General features: G+C 40.6%; 1 protein-coding gene across 7 annotated transcripts; it reads right to left on the reverse strand.

Moving 5' to 3' along the window:
* Positions 1–938: 938 nt before the first annotated feature.
* l3mbtl1 (L3MBTL histone methyl-lysine binding protein 1) lies at positions 939–20,423 on the reverse strand. 7 transcript variants are annotated; one of them, XR_015086361.1, is made up of 24 exons: positions 20,352–20,423; positions 17,651–17,855; positions 16,157–16,344; positions 15,690–15,819; positions 12,878–13,037; positions 12,637–12,775; positions 11,663–11,711; positions 10,921–11,009; positions 9,695–9,799; positions 9,413–9,548; positions 9,181–9,272; positions 8,528–8,679; positions 7,766–7,842; positions 7,346–7,431; positions 6,035–6,145; positions 5,812–5,953; positions 5,443–5,545; positions 5,133–5,321; positions 5,005–5,054; positions 4,221–4,378; positions 4,068–4,130; positions 3,127–3,279; positions 2,941–3,016; positions 939–1,969 (listed from the first exon to the last, which is right to left on the reverse strand). XR_015086361.1 is itself a non-coding variant. In XM_086027120.1 (23 exons), the coding sequence occupies exons 1-22, from the start codon at positions 20,403–20,405 to the stop codon at positions 3,145–3,147; spliced, it is 2,613 nt and encodes an 870-aa protein (XP_085883246.1). In that variant the 5' UTR covers positions 20,406–20,423; the 3' UTR covers positions 939–3,016; positions 3,127–3,144. The 7 variants fall into 7 exon arrangements, 4 of the variants coding, with proteins under 4 accessions (XP_085883246.1, XP_085883231.1, XP_085883256.1 ...); XR_015086357.1 differs by having other exon boundaries at positions 2,941–3,279; XM_086027120.1 differs by having other exon boundaries at positions 939–3,016.
* Between the last annotated feature and the right edge of the window lie 59 nt (positions 20,424–20,482).

Genomic DNA, 20,482 nt, shown 5'->3' on the forward strand with positions numbered 1-20,482 from the left:
TCATGTATGAAATTAATGACAAAGCTAAAAATGAAGAACTGCTGGAAAAGCTAACTTCATAGGAATTGGGTTTAAATTAGATGTATACAAATTTGCTCGCTTTTCCACGTTTGTTCCTCTGCTATAACAGACACAGCCTCGTTAGTCAAAAATAATAAAGCAATAATCTACCATGTCGTGTGTTTTGCAACTTGTGCTTCATATTGTTACAGAGCTAGCGGGATCCACACAGTGAGCACTTTTCGTTTTTTTTGTTTTGTTTTAGTTGTAGTTCTTTTGTTAGTTTTTCTTTAACTATAATAACCGTGTTACCAGGTAAAATAGCTTTTTCTTCTACAACGCTGGCTTGGATTAGGACACTTATAATTATTACCATTGTTTGTGGTGTGTGCAATAATTTCCTTTCCAGTGTTGGATCTCTCACATTTAAATATATATATATAAAAGTGATAAAAAAAATTGGTGTGTGAGTCACTCACACTCATAAGAATTGTGAATGTATTTTTCCCCCTCTCATACTAACAAACTGCATTAGGTGTGACAAATACATCAGACGTGTGGTTCACTTCACCAAAAGAAGCGCAAAGTATAGAATTATAGCATTATGGACTGCTATTTTTGTTTTAAAAAATAAAACCCTCAAATCCATTCATATTGTCTAATAATATTAACATTCATACAATCAGTGGTCACCCAGAATCTCACAACAGACAATGTTCAACCCAAGAGGTTCTACTGTATACTGCATGCATACATATGGCAGCTAAAGCTAATGTAGCGAGACGAGAAGCATCCATGTGTTGATGACAATACGGTCAATAGGGGGATATGCTACAAGCAAAGTACGTTTATAGTCAATAGTGCAACACACAGCATACATTTCACTCCATTATGTGGGCATGTATACTTGTGAGCCCTCCAAAAAAGAAAAAAAAAGGTCAACTTGGAACATTTATTTGAATGAGAAATGTGATTCAACATCATCTTAGCACACACACATCAGTGAAACACAAAGCCAAGAGCCCTTAAGACATTCCAGTGAAATAACGCACAAATCCAATAATAACAATGACACAAGTGTAAACCTGTCAAAGAACACACTATTAATGTAAACTTGTTCGTAGTGATTTAAACACTCAAATCCCATTTGGGCTTCACAGTTGTGCTCCAATGCCAATGCATCCGTAAATAAAATTTGTTGCATAAAAATAATGCGATAAAAGTTCTGCCATTTAGATTCTGCATCATAACTGAAAAACATACGTTTTTTTTTTGTTTGTTTGTTTTTTCGAAAACACTAACTCAAAGTGGGACACATTTGAGGCACAAAACACAAAAAAAGAAGGCAAATACTACAGAAATCCTGAAAAATACATCAGTCACAAACTTTGAATTAAAGCTCAGAGACTGATTCTTCTTTTTTTTTTCAATTATAATACTTTTATTTATATTTTTTTTTGCTAAGTTATCATTATTGCACAGAAAAGAAGCTTCGGAGAGCTTCAATGGCCGGCCTAGTTTACTGCATTATGTCTTTTACTCAACTGACCATACTCTTCATTTTTACACTGCATTTAAATGTTTACATGTTGCTTTTACCAGAATTTCATAATCAATTTTAACAGATGGTATTTACTTACCCTGCCATGTCATTGCTGTTTGGAATGTGGGTTGCATCAGTATTATCTTTCCCACTAACTCCTTTGTACTGTTAATCAGCAGAGAGTCAGTGGTTCAAAAACTGGGGTACGGAGACCGCTGGGGGAATTGAACTCACTAGTCGCTTTCTTGAAAAATAGTTGCTACACCAATCAAAACATTTTTTTTGACTATGTCAACTAAATTGCTAAGATGGCAACACTGATTGTGCTTTTGTAAATGAGGGAACCCCTGACTTAATGGTTGTGCATTTTAGAAATTCAAGTTCTCTGGAGATTTCTGCCGCTGATCAGTAAATGTCACGTTGCAACTGAAAAATATGATAAAAAAGATTTTCAGTTCAATAAAATCTAAATCTGGCCAAATTTTCAAGCGAAGAGATTTTTTTTTGTTGGAAATTGGAATCTTCCAGCTGGAAAATACAGAAGGATGATAAGAGTGCAAATTGAATTTCCACTTGAAAGAGGAATTTAGTCAATGAAATGAATAAATGTTATTTTTTTAACATTGATAAAAAGGCATATGTGATGTTGTAAAGGTATAGTTGACTAAAATAAGGGCTTAAAGATTTTGGAAATAATTGTGATTTTTCTTCCGCAATATTGCCAGAGTGATTTAATATGCGATTATTTTTTTCAAGGTCATCTTCTCAATGTATTTGAAATGATAATCAAATGCATTATTTTGGGAAATTTATAGAGTTTTTATTGCAGAACTTTACCCCCGAGTTTTGTTTTATTTTGCTATCCTGTATTTTTTTTCTCATGAGATTTTCATGACAATGTTTGTTTGCTTGGTTCACTCAATGATATGCAATTGTCCTTGACTTTACTATTATTATTATTTACAATACACTGCACATAAATGTTGCTATTTACTTAGATTTGTTCCTGCTTGCCTTATGTAATGGGCAAGGTTGGTATGTGTGCATTTTATTTCATGAATCCATGAGTGTGGATGATATGTTAAACAGTGACTCATCGGCCGCGTTCAATGTATGTGAAGGTAAATGGCAACCTTTGTTGGTGTGTGCTAAGCACTGTTGCTATTCCAGAATGGGTCATGGGCGTTTTCAAACACCTTATTAAAATATTTGTGATCCCGCTGCCTGTGTATATTTTTCATTTTCATTTACTATTTGTTACATTATTTTGTCACTTCCAGCCATAAGATCACCAATACGACATTACCGATCGAAACAACAACAAAATTTTGGGGCAAGCTGAGTAGAATGATCCAACTCATCCTTCAACTAAAATGTTCTGATGTTCCCCCACTTACCCTGGTATCCATTTTGTGTCTGTCACATTCTTCCTAAATTGTCCTTTACTTCTACGTGTACACCACCCCACACCATCTGATGGGCACAGGACACGAAACACAAAAAGGGCTCAGGCAAGGGGTCTTTGCCTTGCACAATGAATTTGGCACGTGATGACTGACTGGACCTCCGACCCAACCCTAAACCTGAGGGTGGAGACTGAGTCATTTGAGAGCCTCGTCTGTGCTCTTGAACATGAGGATGGCATTGGAAATCTTGAGGGCGGGGCCAAGTTTGATGCTCATGATCTTCACGATGTCGGCCTGAGTCAGTAGTAGGAAGGCCTCGCCGTCAATCATCTGCCGTAGGACGGGGTCGAGGTGGGGATGGCGCACACAAACAGGTAGTTAAAATAACTGAGAGATTTTTAAATCATGCCTCAAAACTCATCTTTTTAGACAGGCCTATTCAGTACAACTTTTAGTTATTGTTTATTTGACTATTAATCGGTTTTCATCCCACGGTACCAGTGTTATTTTCATCAATGATGACGATGATGAAATGACTTCATTGAAGTCTCTTTTTTCATAACGACAACATGATGTGACAAGCAGAACGTGGCTCTTTGACGGCTAAATCATTACGGGACTTGTGGGAGGTTTGGTTGACAAGATCAGACAAGACTACAATGGCAATCTGTCAGACCACAGACACACGGATGCATTACATCACCCGAAGGCGAGATCTTGCAGTTTACCTGCCAATGTCGTACACGGACCCCAGCCAGTCTATTTCTATTTATGCAATGTCAAGCACAGTGTACTTGGGGTTACTGCACTCCAACCGCCCTGATTTTAATGCAAATAAGGGATGCAGCTTGGATTGGCCAGGAAAAGGCTACTTCCTTGCCACAACAGCGCACAAAGGCACAAACGCCCCATCACGCTCAATTCGACCTGTGCAAAGCCTAGCAAAATGCCAAGAGAAAGAAAACACAACCCATGTGCAAGCTTTGCACTAGACCTGTGCTGAGAACGAAAATACGGTCCATGGTCAGAAGCTATAAACTGTGGTATGACCTCGGGGACATTCTGATTTAGAGGATCCACTGTACTGTTATTCAGGCAGACATATGTGGGAATCATACCTCATCTTTAAAGAGACGGGCCTGATCTTCGCAGCCGATGAGATTATGCACAAAGTTAAAGACCTGGAGTAGAGGACACACAAAAGATCACATTAGTTTGTCGAAATAGTCAAAGTAGTAGTCGAGGCAAGAAATTAAAATTCATTATCTGACCTCCTCCACAGTCCAAGCCGCCACCTGACTAGCGGGAATGCCCAGGACGCCAGGAAGCAGTTTACAGTGTTGCTCCCAGCACAGAGACAGAGTGCGATCTGACTGACCGCTCAGAGCCGACACAAACAACGACGGGTAGACACACTCGGATGCAATGTCTGATGACCAAAACACAAATCACATTACTGTATGTACTTTCAGTAGATGCTCCATATATATTTACTTCATATACTGTACCCAATTCTCAACATTCCACAAATGCACACTACCTATTAAACACCTGTGAAATATTGTAATATTGCACTCCAAAAATTATCCTACTGTAATATATTTAATTTATGACCTGTTCCATGTTAGTTCATATTCCATGTATGTTAGTATAATTGTGTTTGAAATTAAGAAATGATTTCCCATTTTATGTCAATTCTATGATTCTTACTAATGCTACCACCACTACTACAACAACTACTAATATTACTAATAATAATAACAATAATCATTTTTAAAAATTATTATCATTATAATTATTATTATTAGCATTATCATTACAGTAATAATAACAATATATTTTATTTTAGCCACCTTTCATTTCACTGAAGGTCACAGGTTACTCGAATCAAAAAAGTAAAACTAAGGACTACAAACACTAAAAATAAAATATACCGCATAGTAGAAATGCAGGAACTACAATAATACCCCCAGCTTCCTGCCCCGCCTCCAAAAAAGTACAAGAAAATTATCCAGACGTAACAATTTAGTTAATACAAACTAGTTATAAACTTACTCTGATAATCTCTCTGCTGGTTCTTCCTGTATTTGGGTGGACGTCCAATCCTAGGAAAAAAATGTCAAGAAAAATAAAATGTAAATAAAAGTAAAGGTTCACACAAACTCACACACACGCACCTTTACCTGCCACGATAATGTGTCTTCTTGGTTCTCTGGCCAAAAAAGAGACTCCTCTTACTCTCAGAGTCCGACAGCTCCACCTTGAGCCTGCCTTGGTTGCGCTCAGCTAATGGGCAACCCGAAACACAGTGATGCGCAGTGAAGCGACCGGTCACGTGACCTGAACCGTCACAACCCGGGGTTGGACACTTCCTGTTTCAAAGGATGGCGGCCGTTTATTGAAATGTGTTGCTTTTGACATAAGAACCTTTCTTTACCTTTACCACGTTATGAATACTTGCATCTTTAGAATGAATCCAGAGAGTGAGCATACCTGTTGTGGAAATTGTACTTGTTGGTTCTGGTGTGGCTGATGGGCTTACAGGGAACAGAAGGAGGGTAAGTGGACTGGACCAGAGTGGGAGGCTCCCTCGGACCTAAGTGATTAGATATGATATACAGATATACACAAAAAGACCTTGACTGACTTTTTTTTCCCAGTCTATTTTTAACATTTTTTGTTCTTTTCTTTGAAATCATGACACAATTGCATACTGCTACTTTAAAAAAAATCTTTCAAACAGAAAAACTAAGGTCAGATTCCTCAAATGTCGTAACTCAGAACCACTCGGGGGCATATTTGCATGATGTCTGTAGATGGTGTGTAGTCCCTCAATTCACTTCTTCCAACATTCACAGTTACCGTGTGCCTGCTGTGGTTTGGCGTCCTGTGGTGGGGGTTTGAGTGGGTGACCAGTGGCCTCACACCAGCCTGCTGGGTGGATGTCAGGGTGATCTGAGTCCATCCACTCATCATAGATGTGACTCCATCCATCATAATGGATCTGAGGGACGAACAAATACGGGGGAGTACTAGAACAAAGCTGTCGCACACACACGCACAAACACAAATACAAACAAAATACCTTGATACGGTGGGTCTCGACTTCCTCCACCGTTGCCACTCTGATGAGACCAGGACTCCTCTTGTCCACAGCCTCCAGTTTCATCTGAGGCTGGAAGCTATGGGCTGGGCGCTGCATGTTCACAGGAAGATAGCACTGTTGACCATCTGCTTCACCCTTACAGTAGTTTGACTACATCAGGACATGAAAAAACTCTAAAGAATCTGACATTTCTGCCAACTCATTAGATTAGATCAGAGATGTCCAAACTTTTTGCAACGAGGGCCAGAATTGGTGAGGTGAAAATGTGACGGGCCAAACATTTAGCCCGACATTCTTTTTTACATTTAACACCAATAAATCCAAGCACATTTTAGCAAAGTAGTCTGCCTTTCGGTTTTGATTTTTTTAATGTATTTATTTCAAGATTCGTAAACATGTCTTTTGGTCCATTTGAAACATGGCATATCACTGGCAAATAAATGTTCACAGAACCTTTAGATTTAAAACAGGGAAATAAGTGCAAAATTACATTTCAAACATCAGTAACAACTGGCAATTAAATGTTCTCAACATTTTAATTCTATGACAGTGAAATATGTAAAATATAGATATATATCATATTCACCAGTACAGGCCAGGGTCAATTTCAAACATGGCATATTGTTGAAAATAAATGTTCACTGAACTTTTAGATTTAAATACAGGGAAAAAGGGTACTCTCCTTGCAAATGAGGCAGACACAGTTGTTGCGTATTTCAGTGAAAAATAGTCCAATTTCCACCTTTGCTTAAATTGTCGGCCCTCGCTGTCAACTTTCCCTTTTTTATTCATTGTTGCCATTTTAGAAAACTGTCCAGAAAGGGTCACACAGGGTTATGGAGTTGGACAGAATGCTGCTGCCCTCTTGTGTGTAAAAACTAAATTGCATTTAGATTGTATTACCGATATATGACTACGGGGCTACGGGCCAGACGTTCCGAGGTCATTCACTGCCACAGTATAAAAACAGATTGTGCGGAATGGCTGAGTGCCTACTTGATTATCATGACGACAACCTGCTAACTGTGCTTAAATGTGTTACATATAATAATAATGCATCCATCCATTCATTTTCAGGATGTCTTGTTCTTTTTAAGGTTACAGGTGATTTTGTGTGAGAGGCAGGGTATACACCAGTTATTTGTAGGACAGTATTAATACAACAAAACAAACAAAAGAGGGTCGGGGGAAAGAAATTTGCTGTACGCAATCTTGAAGGTGAGTTTTGAGGGAGTCACATATTCTCACCATCTTAAATGAATCAGCTGCAACTGAGTCACATATTCTCACCATTTTAAACGAGTCAGCTGCAACGGCTTTAGAACCAGTCTCATGGAGGTAGTGGGACCAGGAAAACGCTCCCTGGTCGGGATAATCTGGAAAAAAACAGATAAACATTCCCATTCCCATTGACATCACATTTAAAACAAACTCTCTTCAATGCTGTGTGTATGTGTCTGAGTCTACTTTAAGTCCGCAGCTCAGTAGACAAGTGTACTGTAGTGTTAATGTGCTTGTGCAAGAGTAAAAAGTATGTTGATGCCTGCATATAGTATGGACAGTACATTGCATGCCATGTTGATAACTGTTTTCAGAAAAAAAACAACAGAGAACAGATACACTGGAATATGAGGGAAGGTATGACCTACGTAACGAGAATATAATATTTACAGGTAAAAAATGTAAGAAGTGAAACAATTATGTTCTCACCTTGCGGTGGTGTTAAGGGCAGTTTTCTCTCCTGGCACCAACCAATAGGATGGATATATGGACTGGTGGCATCACACCTGCATATATAACAACATATTTAAGAAGCCATTGGGACAAAACTCTCATTGAAAGGCAAATCTAAGGGAGGCACACAGAATTATGTTAATTGTCAATTTAATATGAAAATTCTGTTAACAGTTCTAGTTAGAGTACTTTTACAGTTTACTTGCTTTGAAATGATAATATGCAAGCTGGTTTATGGCTACACTGAGACACTGAAATTTTTAGAATAAAATGAACAAACAATGGTAATATGTGAGCCGGTTTAAGGCCACACTGAGACATTGAAACTCTTAAAATAAAATTTAAACAAAACACTTTATTTTGGATTTTTTACCCCAAATATTGCACCATTCAGACATTGTTTTGGTAATATTAAAATTGGATTTGCAAAAGATGCATAATATTTTTTTCAATGTGGTCCTAATATTCCTTCTGAATAATCAATAATAATAATTCTGAACATCAAAATTGATTTTCTATTTTTTTTGTACCTTCTGCTTGTTGTTTAGTAATTGATTTCACAGATGACAATTGTGTGTGCATTGGATGAGTTTTGGACTCTCTGCGTGCTCTTGTTAACCTCTTGCTTCATCAAGTGATGCCCTGCTATAGTTGCCCTTCTTGACTCTTTTGAGTTGAATTGGAAATAGTGAGTGGAAAAAGTGGATTGGGCACAGTATCTGGATTTTTGAGGCTCACCAGTAGTCGTACGTGTCGTCCCAATTGTCAAAGTGCACCAGGAAGCGGTCGTCCACCACGTCGGTGATGGTTGCTACGCAGACGAGGGAGGGGTTCATGCGATCAACGGCCTCAAGTTTCATCCCTATCTCAAAGTCACACTTGCTGTCAATCTATTAAATGGGAGGCATGAAAGAATATAACCAGTCAGCAGAAGAAACGAAACAACTTCTAAATGTAACATCCAATTATCAAGACGCTGGAGACAAATTGCTACATAAAGTTGAGGCAGAAAAAAAGTCTTTCATTTTGGAAGACCTGATATCTCCAGTATGCAACAGGGGCATTCAAGCACTCGTAAATAGATAGTTTTTAATTTTAAGGTACTTTTGTTTTGAATTACACAAAATACGTTCAAAGTTCAAATAATAATAACCTGATGGTTCTTATTGCAGCCTCCATTGACAGTAAGTGGAACATTCATTTTAGTATGTTCCCTTACTTTTGGAGGTTGATGAATAATTACGCTTCAGGGAATGATTCTAGCCTAATCCATAAATGACAGATTAATATAGTGATTAAAAGGTGTGTCCTGACAGTTTTGTTAGTATAACGTGAATCAATAACCTCATCCATATTCTCATGTTATCCTATTGTGAATTAGTAGGAATTACCCTTCCTGGACTGGCAAACAGCTCTTTGGGGGCTACTTGTGCTTTAGTCATTCTTAGGTAGTTGGTCCATGTAAACTCTTCTTCTTTACAACCTGGGGAAGTGGTGATGACACGGACATCAACAGAATAATTATTGAGTGTTTCCTACATAAAATCCCAATAAGCAAGCTGTTACTCGAATCGACATTCTATTTGTATCTTTGGTTGTGGCTAGTTCGTCGACACCGCTGACCTTTAGGCGTGTGCAGTTTGTGTCCTGTGCTCTCGCACCAGCCTGCAGGGTACACATCAGGTGAGTTGGCATTCACCCAGAAGTCGTGGCAGTCAGAGTAGCCGTCAAAATGGAGGCGCAGACGGTAGCCACACACCTGCATGATGACATGAGTCAAAAAGCCCCATTGCCACCAAGTGCTACAGTGCAGTTCGCAAGGGTTTCAAAATATACTCAACTGAGCCTGACATGACAATGTTGGCCATGAAGATAGGGGTTGTGAAAATTCAGAGTGCATGTTACCTCGGCGACAGTAAGAACAAAGTACATGGACGGGTGCTGTGGGTCGATGCCCTCCAGCTTCATGCCCTGTTTGAAGCCATTCTTTACTGCAGGTGCTCTCTGAGTCTGGACAAAGAGAAAATGTTTTTCAGAGATTAAAATACAAAGGTATTTCATGAGTCACGTATGCATTTAACCCATGTCTGAAAAGCAGTGGGCTGCAACCGTGAAGCGCCCAATCCAGGTCTCCTGTCACTACAATGAGTCAAAAGCTGACTGGAAATTAACCACAGGAAACTGGAAAACCCACACGGGCATAGGGAGAACATGCAATTCCACCCCCAATAAAGACCCAAAAGTCAGTCATTAAGAGCCGAACTTATTGCTGAAAGGCAGCAGTGATAACTAACTACTAGGGGTGGCCGATATATATCGTCATCGTGTTCCTTTTACGATGTGTAATTTTAAATGAGAGAGTATTAATACAGTCTCAAAAGAAAACACGAACATGTCTAATGACTGGCTGAAAAAAAGGAGGAAGCGATCAAAGTTCTCATTCAGCGAATCAGCGTGCATAGACAGAAAAGGAGGAGGAAGTGATAAGTCGTCATTCTGCGAATCAGCGGGCAGGATTCGGTCACGTGACTTGATGGCCCAGTCAAGCACAAGACGGCATTGTTTCAAACAGAGTAAATGGAGAGTCTCCCGTCAGTTTGATAGGGGATTGGTAACAAAAAAATGCTTGCAGTATCTCATATCTCAGTGTTGTTGAAAGCAGAGGTGGGTAATCCAGGTCCAGAAAGTAAAAACCCTGCCACAGTTTGGCTTTAGCCACAGGTGCTTCTAATCAACGTCTACCTGCCGTCGCCAAACTGTGGCAGGGTTTTTACTTTCTGGACCTGGATTACCCACCTCTGGTTAAAAGTGAAGAAACATGAAGTTAAAGTACGGTACATGATTTGCCTTCTCGGGCCACGTAAAATGATGGCACGGGTTGGTTCTGGTCCCGGGCCTTGAGTTTGACACCTGTGGCTTAGGCTAATATACAGTAAAATTTCAATGACATGCTACCATAACATAAAGCAGGATCAATTAAGATGAAATCCCTGAATGTGTTTAACGACTGCAATGACGATGACAGATGTCATGAAGTCTGTAGCATTCAAATGAATTCCGTTTTTTTTTTAATTGAAAGTAAAAACACCATATCTAGGACAGATGTGAATATAAACAATGTGAAGAGATACCTCTTGGAAAAGCTTGTCAGGTGCAGCGATAGTTTTGGTTTCTTCTAGATACTGAGTCCAAGTCCAGTGCTCCGTCTTCAAGTCTCCCCCTTCAAATTAAAGTGGCCAAATTATGGAATGTTCAATGCAGGACACCATGAGAACTCACACTAAACTGAATTACGTAGCTAAAGGACTGATTAAGTGCAAATTTTTGTTATGTAAGGTCTACATAACATCAGATGTTTGGGCTAATTGTGGCATGCTTGCCAAATGAATTCACTGTAAAGTATGTAGCAATAAGCCTTGTGACTTCACTGGGAGCTTTGAAGCAGTCTTTTTCTACTTTTAGCACAAGATGATGTCAAATCTACGCAGGTGTCTAAATATGGTGATCTTCTCTTTGCTCAGCAGTCCGGGTACAGGCAGCCTCAGAAGTTGATGACCCCCACTCACTTCACTGATCCGACCTCAAGTTCCACACTATTAAAAAGTATTACTAAAACTAATTCTATTTTGCACATTTTATTCTAATTAGGTAACATTTGTCAGTTGTAAAATTAGTCAATCCACACAGAAGGGCCTAGCTGAGATTCAAACCCAGAACATTTCGACTGTGAGACAGACAAGTTAAGCACTACATCACCATGCAGCCCAATTGGTGAACAGTTGAGCAAAACAATAATAAACATAACCTCTCTGGTGGGGGTAATAAGGGCTATGAACTTGTAGACAAAAAGCATAAAATGGTAAGTGATCCCACCTCCTCTGATGTATCTGCCATCTGCTTTCAGATCTTCCAATTTGTCCTCCTAATAAACGATTAAATACATTTGTGAAGCTGTTCCAACACTATTTTAAGCAAATGTGTACACACCTCAAGTTGCCAAACATCAAGTTAAGGTTAAGTATGCAGACAAAATTCAGCAATGGGTCCTTTTTTCCTCATGTAAACTCTCTTTCAGTTTTCCCAAAAATTATTGTTTATGCTATATATTCTATGTGCCTCCATTAGTCTAAACACGGCATAATATTGCATTTGTGGAATATGAGTTAAGTTGGTCCCAGGAAGCGCTGACAGAAGCGCGTTTAAAATGATAGACGGAGCGACCGATAGGCGATTCCTATTTGGTCCAGCCGGACAAAATGGCGGATAAACGGATGGCGGAAGACTAGAAGAACGGGCCGCGAATTTTTTTGTAAAATGTCTAGCTCTGAAAATGACATCACAGTTGCCGAGGGCTCAGGTAACAACTAGTCACGGCTCACCTGTTTTCTGAAGCTGAGCCATATATGTTCCAATGTACGTTCTTTTAACAATTTTAAGAAGCTACTTTTGTTCTCCTTGCTTTACGAATGTATCCAGTTGTTCTGTTGTAAATGCTTTTAGGTGCTGTTCTTTTGGTCGTGTGAAGCACATTGAGTTGCCTTGTGAATGAAATGTGCTATACAAATCAAGTTGCCTTGCCTTGAAAGGCGTCAAAATAAAGTGTTAATATTATGATGTTATGATGAAAGCTAATTTCAGCAAGGCTAGAGAAAGAGGATAACATGCTGTATAATTCTTGGTCCTTGGGGTATTTTGACAACAGCATTTCACAGGCAATCTGTTCCATATTCACACAGCCCTAATCCAACAATATGAAATATCCAATATATATTGTGTATCCAATATGTTACATATGAGTTATGGTAAAAAAATAAATAAATAGATAAAATAAAATAAAAAACTCCCACCATGCCCTCCATGTCAGAATCTTCATCAGAGTGGCCCAGATATTCCTTTCTCTTCCTCTTCCTCATGGGTTTCAGTTGATCAAGGTTTAAAGCGGAGACCCTTGCACCAGCTGGGACCTTCTCCACTCCAATACTCCTCCTGAGGGACCACGGAAGGCGTCTAACTGCATGTTTCTCCCAAAAGTGACTTAAGTGAGTGAGTGAGTGAGTGAGTGAGTGAGTAGGAGGTGCATCAACGTACTTATCTACCATGGGCTCTCTGCGTAGTTCCTCTGTGTAAATCCGCTGAGCTCTGGGATCATGGTTCTGCTGGCCCAGTTCCATCTGGACCTCCGGTTTGACCTGATGTAACCTCTCTGGTTCCACTGCACCGCTCACTGAGACCACAGGAGCCAACACATCTGAATAATAACACAAATGAACAAGACCTGTGATATAATTTGACAGAGCTGGGCAGCGCCAAACGACCACCGCGTTCTGTCCTGCATATTTAATGGACCACGTGGTCCCGGTCCATCCCTCGTCGGCGACAGCCAATCGACGTTGAAAACGTAATCTTCACGTCACAAGCAGGCGCCGCACGAGCAGACATGTCGGCAAACAGAAAAAATATCAAACAAAAACAACAGACGCACACACATGCACGGCGTGGTGATTGGCGAAATAAAAACAATATGGGGCATATGTCATTGCGTCTGTGGGACCGCAAGGTACACAACACTGCTTTATTTTTTATTTTTTCCTTACTTGGCCGTGTGTCAGGAGTGCGGCACCTGCGTGTGACGTGGTACAGGTTAAGTCCGTTCTCGACGTCATTTGGCTGACTCGGACCGACCGGGACCACGTGGGTCAATTAACTATGCAGACGGGAATGACTATAGTTTGGACTATTGGGATGATATTTAGCAGGGTTTTCTATTTATACTGTACACTAAAAGTGACGTTAAATTAAGCCCCCCCTAGTTAAAACACAGTATTCTGATTAATCTTGTATTTGTGGAATATACATTGAGCCAAAAAATCCACTCGTTTTTTATCTTTCGCAGGGGGCCGCCATTATGCCTTGTACTGCCACTTGCTGTCGACTGAAATTGACATCACAGGCCAGTTTACAAAGATCATATCACCAAACCCAGAAAACACGTGAGCCATGATGGTCGTTACCTGTGCCCTAAGACACTGTGATGTAATTTTTTATGTCATTTTACGCTTCATTCATATTCCACAAAAACAATATTAATCTGAATACCATGTTTACACTAGTGGCGGGAGCATAAAACGCATTATTGTGAAGAAAATGTTTGACTTACTTCCCCCTGTAAGGTTCAAGATTTTTCAAGTACTGTGAAGCCTCCACATTTGAATGAAAAATGTACGTCTTCCTGTTTCCCAAAAACCTCCGTGAAACGGCACATAGTGTGTTTTGCTTTTTATTAGGTTTTAAAATGATTTTGAACACCAGGAGGGTATAAATGATGGCAAAGAGGAAACACATGATGATAACCATAGAAGTGAACTTCTTTTCCAACATAGGAAAGTGCTACACACGTCTGTCCTGGCTGCTCAGTAAAATAAGCCGAGAGGACATCAAAGCAACATTATTAATAAAACTAGGACGGAATGTGCTGTACAAGGAAGAATATATATATTTTTTTTATGTTTAAAGCCTCACCTCCAAACACATAATCCACACTCTCAAGTTGATAGTGTGAAAACAATTCACGTTTTTAAATTTTACTACATAGTTATGGTAAATTAAAATGCAGGAAGTTGACAGCCTCCAACAATCTTTTCCGCTTCCTTATATGCCATACATCTATCATTTGTAAATAGGGTGAGTAGTTTTATAAATTGATTATTATTTAAGAGATTTATATTTAAGTTATTTTTCCACTTGTATGAGAGCAAAGAATGATCAAAATATTATTTAACATTACCTGTATACTAAATCCAAGTTTTACAATTGCAACAGTTTGACCCTGAAACAAATTATTGAGATATTCATTATTTCCTATGGCAATTTCTTTTCTCCTAAATTTCAACAAATCGACGGTTGACCAGCATCTCAAAGCAGATTTTTAGAGAGACCTTAGAGGTTATTCTATAGTATCAAGATCCATTTTTCAATGCCTTTTTCATGTGGACTATACTGTTGGTACAGCCTGTGAAAGAAATACAAACCCACACTGGCCACTGCAATAACTTGAAACATAGTCAATACAAAATCCCAGAAAAACAGGAGGGTTCCCACAATGTTGCCCACATGTGCAATGTCTAGGCATTTATAAGATTTTGGACACAGGTGTACCTAATGAAATGACTGGTGAGCGTTGTAGATAGCACACTGTCAGCATCACGTGGGCGATATAAGCTCTGTCAAAGTCAATATGTGCAGATATAATGGCAGCTTGCCAAATGTAGATCAGAGCATGAAACACAGAGACAACACAAACTGTTGTGTCATTTGGGTGAACTACAAATGAAAAGAAACTATACATTCATTCTGTACACTGTAAATGTACTGACCGTTCCATTGCAATTCATGCAGAAAATCACGTAATGCAGTCGAACGTGTTGGAGGTATACATTCTTTTACCATTATGTAAATAATCAAACAAGATGATTACTTAAGATGGTGTGTCGGCAAGATATAATTCCAATATATTTCTGATCTGACTGTATGTTTTTGTGCCATTGGGCATCAGCATCATGAAGATGAATGTAAACGCAGCCTGAGTGATTATAAATTAAGTCTACACTACTCATCTTTGGGGTAAGACATCCATTACTGTAAATAATTACAGATAGAGATCACTCCCTGTATGCAGTTGTTTGTGAATATAATTTATACCCTTCAGAGCACTGATTCAGTAACAAAATTTCTATCCGAGCAATTCTATCGCTCTGCCTTACTACTAACGTCTGGTCGATAGTTAAAAACGTATTGAAACTGTCAAATTTCATAATGAACAAATGAATGATGTATGTTGATTTGTAGTAATCCCAGAAGCGCAAAGAGCAACATTGTGCGGTCTGTAACTGTAATGGTTTACCTGGCTTGTCCAGTGGGGAGCTTTCTGCATTGATCAATCTACCAGAAGTCCCTGCTGCAGGTTCATTTGTGGTGCTGGGAGTCCCTGGCGTGATCAATGTGCTTAAGGCTCCTACATCACTGACACAGAACTGAACCACAGACACAGACATACACACACACGCCCACACACACACACTATTATTATTATCATCCAGTTTGTTTGGCTTTTTCTATTATCTAGTTAAACATTTATTTCATGTGTAGTTAATATCCATGCTGTTTACTAATCCGATGCCAGCCTCCGGGCTTCTTTAATACACCCAATCAGTTATTTATTGAAAACGATTGTTGTTTGCTAGCATTTTAATAATGTTCAATTTACTTAACCTAAATTACAGTCAAACCAAATGAGGCAGCTAGTAAATATACAACAACTCAAATAAAATTAGTTGTCACAAATGAAGAATATGAGTTCTCTCAGTACACCTTGAGGTTACTGGCGGGCAGGATGGCCATCCCCTCCTTCCACTCCAGGACGTGGACGATGCTACAAGCACCCGCTACCTGCGCTGTCAAAGTGGGCTTAACTGTCTCAGTGGCCCTGCCTCCTTTACTTGGCTCTGTTACCGCCATTGTTGGTGCCAGTTCCACTTTTTGATGGCCCGGACCTGGAGCTGTAAAAGAGTACAAAGAGTGACCGTTTTGCATGAGGGGCAAGTATGCCCAACAGGTGCAGAAGATAGTGAGATAGTACTGTGGTCGATGATAACAAAAATAATACTCTTGATTGAATTGTGAATTTACTTCTGAATTATATATTTGTCTTGAAATCCTTATGGAACGATTTTTGGAGTCATATTCTTGTGTCTGTGTCTGTCTCGCTCATGCTGGCTCTCCTTGTCCATTTCTTTGCAGTGTGGTATACAGGAGCCCTCAGGCCCATGTTGCTAAAGAAAGAGTAATGTGAGCAACTGGACTATAACAATTGCATATTGGCACAAATTCTGCTTTGTAACAAGTGGCCACTTGAGGAGATGGTTTGATTGGCTTCAAGTCCTCCAAGTGTTATAAATCTGTGAACACTTTTCCACAGAAGTACTCAGCTCTGTCTGTTATATAAAAATATCACTGACACGTTTGTAGGTTTGGTTTCTCCAACTCCACTAAAAAATCAAGTAATGTATGCACTGGTTATCAGATAACTCTGATAGGACTTTCAGCAACACTGCATTCAACAACACTGTAACTCTGTTTCACGTTTGGCTTTGTGTTTTTAATGTAGTCCGGTCTATCGCTCACAAGGAGAGAAAAATGGCAAATCTTTGCCCTGTCGAAATGCCAAGTCATGATTGGAGAAAGTCCGTGTGCGGCCAGTAACAGACAGTATATCTACTTTAAAAGTGTCAGCTCACAAAGTGGTTGTGTGAATTCACAGATGAAGGGTGGGCAGGCGCTCGTGAGGCCGAACTATTTGTATACATGTGACGTACAAGTCAAATTTCTATAATACAGGATGCATCTTTTGAGCCTGTTTAAAAGCTGAATTGCGAGTCGGCCGACCCACTTTTGAATCAGGGATGATTTGAAGTCTGGCCGGATGTTCTTAGTCGTGCAGTGTACAGGGGAAATGATTGGTTGCTCTCGACTGGATGTGTTGATCAGATTGATTTCTAGCAGGTCAGTGAAGTTCCAACTAAATTTCCCAGCATCCAATAGTTCCCCTCCCATTGCGCATGCAACAGGTGGAGGTTTGTTTTGCAAGTGCATATATTTTGAAACATGCACTATCGACACCTTAAGCAGTGTAACACCTCAGATCAGAATATACAGTGTGAGCAAGCAGTAAAGTCATGTGTTACAGTCAGTCAGTAAATCATGCATACTTCAGTAATTAGCTTTGACTTTCTGGCTGTGTGAGTTGGAATTGTACATTGTATATCCATCTTAGGTTGTACAATTATAGTATCACAATGTCATCACCTGGTAGGAGGAGAGCTGTGGTGGTGTGCGTCTGAGGACGAAGCTTTTTGGCCACACCATCCATTCCGCAGAGGAGGATGGCTTCCCCTGGCGATGGGGTGGGCTGGGTTGGTTGGGCCACGGGGGCACAGTCGGGCTCTTTGGGAGGACACTCCATGTTGACTTTGGCACTCATAGCGGTGGCCCTGTGCTTTACTTCGGAGTGCTGCAAGACAATGAGAATTTGAACTTTCATTGTTATCATTATCTTCCTTCCTGATTAAGCGGGAGACGGTTTCACTAGCATATAGCATGTGATGTCCACTTTGTTTTAAGTTACCAAACATGCTTCCTTTCCTTATAAAGGACTATTATACTTGTCTGCAATGTTCACATGGCACCTTACAGAACTGATACAAGTGTTTGAGCAAAAATGCTGCCTTTAACAAATTTAATAATGCTCACTTTTGATGGAGAGCAGCTTTGACCGTCACCCTTCGAGTCAAACTCAGTGGAACATCCAAAAGTCCATCCAAAGTCAAACAACTCTGAATTCTAATAAGCCGAACCTTCATCAAAGCATACCTCAAAGAATACCATCATTATCAAAAAGCGGCTGCTAAACAAAAGCAAATCTGAGGTTGACCAGCATCCAGGAACACATTGTATTTTGCCTTTGAGCTTCCACTGTACTGAAAATGAGCAAATATTAACAAGATTGATATTATAGTTGGAGGAGATCTCTTACATTTAAGGTGAAATTCAAGATCTATAAACGCCCCAAAATAAGACAAAATTTTAGGTTGTTTTGGAAAACCTTTAGATTAATGAGGTGACTAATGCTCAGTTTGGATTGACAGCCCAGACACCCTACGGAGGAAACTCATTTCGGCCGCTTGTATCCGGGATCTTGTTCATTCGGTCATGACCCACAGCTTATGACCATAGGTGATGGTAGGAACGTAGATCGACCGGTAAATCGAGAGCTTCTCCCTCAGCTCTTTCTTCACCACGACAGACCGATACAGTCTGCATCACAGACAGGCTGCACCAATCCGCCCGTCGATCTCACGCTCCATTCTACCGTCACTCGTGAACATGACCCTAAGATACTTGAACTTCTCCAACTGGCGCATGATCTCATCCCCGACTTGGAGAGGGCACTCCACCCTTTTCCGATTGAGGACCATGATCTCAGATTTGGAGGTGGTGATTTTCATCCCAACCACTTCACACTCGGCTGCAAACCGCTCCAGTGAGAGTTGGAGATCCCGGCTTGTGTAACAGTACCAGATCATCTGCGAAAAAAAGAGATGCAATACTGAGGCCACCAAACCGGACGCCCTCAACGCCTTGGCTGGGCCTGGCTGGACCTGGCTGGACCCTCTCCTGAGATGCCGGATGGTGGACCAGAGTTTCCTCAAAGCCGCCCGGAAGTCGTTTTCCATGGCTTCACCAAATTCCTCCCACGCCCGCGTTTTTGCCTCAGCGACCGCCGAAGCTGCATTCCACTTGGCCAGCCGGTATCTGTCAGCTGCCTCTGGAGTCCCACAGGCCAAAATGGTCCAATAGGACTCTTTCTTCAGCTTGTCAACATCCCTTACCACTGATGTCCATCGAATCGGACAAGGTCCCTGCCTTTTGCCGCCCCCCAGCTCACAAGGCATCCAACCCCTTTGGTCCCTCCCACAGTTGGTGAGCCCAAGGGAAGGGGGACCCACCTTGCCATTTCAGGCTGAGTCCGGCCGGGCCTCATGGGTGCCACCAGGCGCCCGCCAATGAGCCCCACGTCCAGGCCTGGCTCCTGAAGGGGGCCCCGGTGACCCGTGTCCGGGCAAGGGAAAACGTAGTCCATAAATTGTACTCATCATAAGGGGTCTTTGGAGCCACGCTTTGTCTGGATCCTCACCTAGGACCTGTTTGCCATAGGTGACCCTGCCAGGGGCATCAAGCCCCAGACAGCTGAGCTCTTAGGATCGTTGGGACACGCAAACCCCTCTACCACGGTAAGGTGACGGCTCATGGAGGGTCAATTGTAATTCCTGCTCCACAATTAAGTATTGTAATTGTATGAGTACAAAGAAAATAACCTAAATTGAGGAGACACGTTCGCCCCCTGCTCCCGTCAACCCAAAGTCACAACATTTACGAGTGTTATTTTGTACATTGAGGACACACTGTCTGGCTTTAAAACAACCATATAACGCCAACAGAATAGACTAACAATAATACAGTGACACGTCAATACATTAATTTACCAAGATGATAAATATACACATTTAATTTAAAATGGCGGACGTTGTGGCAAGCTTAAGGCTAAAAAAGCAGTACCGAAAATCTTAAAACGACTTTTTAAAAATGAACGGTGAGACGTATTCCGGTTACATTTATTTAAAACATATAAATTGTATACCTCGTAGTAACGTCAAGCGTTTGTGTGTACAACAGAAACAAAGCGCTTTATACTATTCTCAACTAATTAACTAAATTACGACAATTAAACCGGTGCCATTTTCTTAAATTTATGCTAAAAGCTTGGTGGGTGATGGTGCCCTTAATAAAGCTAAAACGTCTCACCGCTTGAGAAAAACACATACGGGAAAAACGTTTGTATTAGATCAATTGTTACTGCGACCCTACCTCACATACACGCAGAACATCACTAAATGTTGAGCTAATTCGCGGCTGTGGGTCAATTTTAGAAGTGAAAATTTGGGCTTACCAAGCTCTGCTCTCCTGCGGCCCCCGGCCTCTTTCTGCGCATGCGCGAACGCATGAAGCAGTGACACTCCGACGGAACCACAATGCTTTGTGACGGTCCAAACTGGATTAATTATTGCTTATGAAGTTAAC

Source organism: Filicampus tigris, chromosome 1 (assembly GCF_054856515.1).
Source record: "Filicampus tigris isolate MCC_2025a chromosome 1, RoL_Ftig_1.0, whole genome shotgun sequence".
NCBI lineage: Eukaryota > Metazoa > Chordata > Actinopteri > Syngnathiformes > Syngnathidae > Filicampus > Filicampus tigris.